This window comes from Anas acuta, chromosome 4 (assembly GCF_963932015.1).
Source record: "Anas acuta chromosome 4, bAnaAcu1.1, whole genome shotgun sequence".
NCBI lineage: Eukaryota > Metazoa > Chordata > Aves > Anseriformes > Anatidae > Anas > Anas acuta.
In genome coordinates this window covers 61054120-61060143 of record NC_088982.1, presented here as the reverse complement: position 1 = coordinate 61060143, position 6024 = coordinate 61054120, and the positions used below count along the sequence as shown (strand labels likewise).

Below are 6024 nucleotides of genomic sequence, written 5' to 3'. Positions count from 1 at the left end.
GTGTTAAACTTTGGTGTGAGTAGCCTGACCCTTGCTGGACTGACAAACATTTTCACAGCTTGTCACTCCAGGATTACTGATTTGAAACACGTTGCAAGCCATAAATTGCAATTATGCAAATTTCTAATTACCTAGTGTAAGGTTTATCTATATAGCTCTTACATTTTGAATCAAAATTTGACATCCTCACTTCAGGAGGAACAGAATTGGGTGGTAACATGAAGTTAAATTAAAACAACTGTCAAATGTCCTCTGCGCTAATGGAATCTGAAGTCCTGGTAGTCCAACAAAGCTTCCTGAGCTTAACAATGCAGAAGATGGAAGAGCAGGACAGTGCTAAGAAATCCAATTGTAAGCATTAGAGTATGATGTGAGCATTACAAAATTAGGAGTAAACTTAACTCAGTTCTCAGGGACAGCAGAGAAAGCATGGCTTTTTTTTTTTTTTTCACCACCCTGCACTGCTCAAATTAAACTGCACAAACTTCTGCGGTTACTACAGGTACAAGCTCACTGATCACGAATGCTTTTTATTTAAAAAGAGGAATGCAAACCAAGCACTTGCTCCCCAACTTTTGCGTGTGAGCTCCGCTCAGTTCCTCAGTTACCCGTGACATAAACCACTTGCAGCACGGCCACCTCGTGCAGCTTTAAACGCGGAGAAGCAGAAAAAAAAAAAAAAGAAAAAAAAAAAAAAAAAAAAAAAAAGGAGAGATGATAGAAAACGGGGGGGAAAGGGGACAAATCTCGCAACTTTTTCTCACCCGGCTTATTCCGAGCCTCGCTGCCTGCCTCCTCCCTCCTGCCAGCCAGCACCCTGGGAACCCGCGGCCCGCCCCGGGGGCGGCTCCGACACCCGGCTTAAAGCTGGGCGGCGGGGGCGGGCCGGGGGCAGCCCCCGGTGCCAGCGCCCGGCCATGGCCCGCGACCGCGGCCCCCCGGTGCTGCGGCAGCCGCTCGGCCCCCCGCGCCTGCCCGCCGCGCTGCCCGCAGAGCCCCGCGGCTGGGGCTGGCTGGGAGCGGGGCTGTGGCCGGCGCTGGTGGTGGGGCTGCTGGCCGCACTCGTCGCCTGGCTCTGGTACGGCAGCGGCGACGGGAGAGGCCAGGAGAGCGGCGGGGAGGCGGCCGGGGAAGCCCCGAGGGCGAGGGGCGAAGCGGAGGGCACAGGTAGCGAGCGGGGGGCTGCTGCTGCTGCTGCGGGGGGGGCTTGCCTTGCATCTGCAGGGGTTTGGGCTTGCTGCTGACCTTAACCATTCTTTTTTCTTTTTAATTGTTGTGCTTAGAGGATCTTCTGGGGAGCGGTGAACAAGTGCTGCAGCAAACCAAGGCTGCTGCTGTGCTGTCGAGCCCTCGGGAAGCAGGGGAGGATGCACCGCAGCATAACCACGCTGAGAGCAGCAGGGCGGCCTGCAGAGCTCCGGAGAAGGAGCTGGCAAAGCCATGTGCTGCTGCCTCGGAGCCCGACGCCGGGGAGCATCCAGTTGATGTGCGTGGTGGCCAGGCTGGGCAACCGAGACCCCCTGTGGGACAGGCGAGCGATGGATGGTGCGTGATGAGCTCTGGCGGTGTTTGTAAGGATGGAAGCGAGGAGCAGCTGGGACAGCCAGCCCACGTTCGGGACCTGGACCAGGAAGAGTGGGAAGTGGTGTCTGAGCACCTGGACTGGGGGGAGGCCGGCAGGAATGGCAGCGTGGAAGACTCGGACAGCAAGGAATGGGAACAAGGCGACTGCCCCGATGGGGACCTGAAAGCAAAGCGAGTTGCAGCGGTGCCCCCGATGTTTCAGAATATCCACGTGACTTTCCGCGTGCACTACATCACGCACTCTGACGCTCAGCTGATCGGCGTTACCGGTGACCACGAGTGTCTTGGCCAGTGGCACAGCTACGTTCCCCTCAAGTACGACAAGGATGGCTTCTGGTCTGAATCCGTTAGCTTGCCAGTAGACACCAAAGTAGAGTGGAAATTTATCTTGGTTGAGAATGGGAAGGTCACACGTTGGGAAGAATGCAGTAACAGGACCCTAGTGACCGAACACGAAGATCGAATCGCTCACCAGTGGTGGGGACACCACTGACTGGATTTTGGAAGCTGCTTATCTAATGGCAAACCTGCTTAGATCAAGCACAGAGCCCCTGTAAGTTCTTTCTCTTCAGTAGGAGACCTTCTCAGCTGCACAGCTCTGTAAGTCCCATATCAAACCTGGTTAAACTGCGTGAGCAGCAGATCTCAGTCACTCCCTTTAGGAGATCATCTGGCATCCTGAAAAATAAACCTCATGGTCTGAAGATTTGCAAGGTAGGAGCTGAAGGCATGAGCAGCATTCCAAGCAGCTGCCTGTCCGGATAAATCTGGACCCTGGACTTGAGTTTTTGCTGCTTTGAGTGGGGCTGTGGGATGTATCTTTGTGCTGACAGCTTAGGGCTTTAAAAGCATTCTAGGAAGTGTGGTTACCTGCACTGCAATAGGAACTTAAGTGTTTTAACTTATGTAATGTATTAAGTAAGCAATAAACACTTTCAGACTGACAGTCCTTTATAACAGAACCTGTGAACTGACTCTTAATTAACTTGGATAGAGTTGGGTTTCTTGACCAGAAATCTTAGTGCTAAAGCATTCCTGAAAAGTAACAGGCACCCTTTGGAATAACAAAGGTCTAACTGCTAAGTACTTCACTTTTCTGCTCACTGCAATCTAGGAAGGACCTCAGCTCAAGCAAAGGCTTGGCAGATGCATCCTTTTTTAGTCAAATCATCACCCTGAGAGGAGAGCAAAGGTCAGAAACAACTGTCTGGGCTTAATAAATTACTTTGTCAGGGAGGGAGCAGGCTTTATTTTATGTTTATTTAAAACAAACAAAAACACAACCACCTAAACTAGGCTGCTGTGATAATCAGAGGACAGGATTCTCCCTGAAGTATGTGGCATATTCTGCCTGTGAAAACACTACAGTACTGTTACAAAGTACTTATCTTGAGCTTGTTTCAAGACCAGTCTCTTCCATGTGAATTTGTTCTTGCTAATTTGAAGCCTTCCAAGTAAGCCGGATCACACACAATGCTTCCAGCATCAACCAGTTGTTATTTTCATAAAACAGCAGCAGAGAGGCTGCTCTATTGGCCTGCCTTTCCTATTTTTGGTTTCAAATGCACGATATGCCACTTCCAGCAAGCTCTTCTTCCTATGGCAAGGAACCTATTTGCAAATACCATATCACTAGAACAAACTTGCTCTGCAGAGCGTAGTTTTGTGTGAGGTCTGGAAGCATAGACATCAGCATTTCAGTTTGGGACACAAGCATGTTGCAAAGCTAATTTTTATTGCTTCACATGGTGGAGCAGTCTCAGCACATGAACTAGATGAGTTCTGAGTGCTAGTTTGTGTTCTCAGGAAAAACAACCCCCTCCCAATTGTCACGTGACAGCACAACTTGCTCTGTGGGACAGTTACTTCTGCAGATAATGTTAGCTTTGCTTGCTGCTTGTCTCAAGGTACTTAAAGATTCAGGCGAGAAAGCTTGATTTCCTTACTCAAGGGAGCTTTCATACATCAGAAAGAGCAAGGTAGGAAATGGGAGTTAAAATTCAAGACTGACTGGTCAAGCTTCCTGTTTACTGCTTCTCTAGGATGAAAAGCACCTTTATTTCTGTGTGGAAGTGCTGCAGGTCTGGAAGGTATGTGAGATCACTGTGCGCAACTGGATGCAAAAGGGAGACGAAGGAGCTGACAATTCAGTAGGTGATTGCTGCTATTTCAGTGGTCTTTTAGGAGTGTGCATGTGCACACGCTAGTCCTGACCTCTCTCAACAGACAACTAATGTGGGACTTAATTATTTACTGCACAAGTTCAAAGGGATTAGGACTTACTTGGGCTGACAAATTAATACTAACATCAGGCTTCTTTCATCTAAGGAGCTACTGCTTCACTGTAATAAATGCTTCTCCTATTTAATTATGACTGCTTTCTGTGTGTCAACAGAAAGCTGGGAAGCTCTGCATTTTTCGCACTTCCCTGATAAATTAAAGAGTACAATATACCCAATATACACAGGTATGTAGCTGAAATAGAAGCTGATCTTCAGGAATCATGGATACCCAAGCCAAACATGTTCTTTCAAAAGGTCTGAAATTCTTTTTCCCATTTCTGACAGTGCTTCAAATAGTGAGATACTGTCAACTTTAAGCACTTTTTTAATAACCACTGCCATTTGAGTGTATTTATATGTACATTGCAGGCTTATCTGAGAAGATTAGCTGTAGTACTAGATTAAAGTATTCACTAGAAAGCCAATTAACCCACACTAGAATAGATTCTCTAATGCAATAATGAACATGTTTCAAACAGGCTAACTCTAAGAAGTCTCTCAAATTGAGGGCACTTTTTTTTTTTGATTAAACACCCTGCACTTTGATCCTACAGACTGCACATGCATTCCTCATGATTTCATCATCTTGCTCAATGATCAGTTTGTTTTCTTCCTAGTAGCTGGTATGGTGCTGTGTTTTGGATTCAGGAGGACAAAAATGTTGATAGCACACTGATGTTTTAGTTGTTGCAGAGCAGTGCCTACACTAAGCCAAAGACTTCCAGCTTCTCCTACTGCCCTGCCACTGAGGAGGCTGGCAGTGCACAGGAAGTTGGGAGGGGACACAACCAGGACAGCCGACCCAAACTGGCCAAAGGGATATTCCATTACCGCTGGATGTCATGCTGAAAAATAAAACTGGGGCTTATCCAGGGGAGCTGCTGTTGCTCAGGGACTGTCTGGACATTGGTCAGCTGGTAGTGAGCAATTGCATTGTGCATCACTTACTTTGTTTATTCTTTTTGCTATTTTTTTTTCTTTTCCTTCCTTCTTTTCTTTCTTATTAAACTGTCCTCATCTCAAACCATTATTTCTTGCACTTTTCTTCCCCTTCCTGGGGGCTGTATGGTGTTCAGCTGTCTGCTGGGTTAAACCACATGGTAGAGTTGAACAAAGTTGTCTTGCTACATAAGAATGGTTATGCTAGACTGGTCAGATATCTGTCTAATAGACCATCCTCACACCTACGTGTGAGAAACAAGTTCTTGTTGACATTTCTACTTGGATCTAGCAGCCAACAGCTCAGGATTTCCAAAAACAAATAATAAAATGCCTCGCTCACAGCTTGGCAAAGAAAGTGCAGCCAAAGACCTACAGTTTAAACCGACCAGCTCAGACTCACAACAAACTATTAGACAATTTCATTACTTTTAGGTGAAATACAATCTAGTTTTATTTGTGAAGTAGTTTAGTGCCTACGGGTGTGCCTGGATGATAAGCTGAGCAGACAGCCTGAGGCTTGGAATGGGGACTGGGCTCCTGTTGGACATGAACTAGTTTTAAGTCACATACAGAAACTTGCATTGCATCTTGCCTGCTTCCTATTTATTTTGCAGTCGCCTTTGCAAAAATGGTAGCTGACCCCCATTTTCGTCGCGAGTTAAACTTACTGTTAGGAGTCTCTCCACATGATCCATTCAAATATATTAGACTGGTGTAAGGTTTTATCTGTAGGGTGGTGGTTGCCGTCTGTGGTGTCCTGCTGCTGTCAACATTTGCCTAACAGTCCTCCTGTTATCCACCTGTACAACATGGAATAACACAGTGTGATTCATGCCGCTAAGTCCAGGGTGTATATAGCTGGACTTGGGCTCACATCTACAGCCCTTCACCTCCCCCAGGACGATCTTTCCCTTCTGTTGGAAGCTCAGGCCTGTTCCTAACTGATGGATTCCAGCATGAGGATGTTGAGCTGCCTTTTTGCTTGGCAGATCTCTCTTCTCTCTGGCTATTTGTACCTCTCCACCTGCTCCCTTCCATTCTCCCAGGTCTGCAATCTTTTGAAACTCCTTTTAGCTTGGCTCCTTGAACGCAACTGAGAATGCATTTTTCAGTGACCTTTTACAAGCTGCCAGACTACGGGGTGAATACATGCTCTCATTTTCTACACCTCACCTTTTTCTTAGTAAATCTGTGGTAGAGCTGTCAAATATAGGCA

The 6024-nt window shown here is 47.1% G+C and overlaps 1 protein-coding gene across 1 annotated transcript; it reads left to right on the top strand.

The window, feature by feature from the left end:
* Positions 1–874: 874 nt before the first annotated feature.
* STBD1 (starch binding domain 1) lies at positions 875–2546 on the top strand. Its single transcript, XM_068679293.1, has 2 exons — positions 875–1167; positions 1284–2546. Exons 1-2 carry the CDS (start codon positions 918–920, stop codon positions 2075–2077), a joined length of 1044 nt encoding a protein of 347 aa, XP_068535394.1. The 5' UTR covers positions 875–917; the 3' UTR covers positions 2078–2546.
* The last annotated feature ends 3478 nt before the right edge of the window (positions 2547–6024 follow it).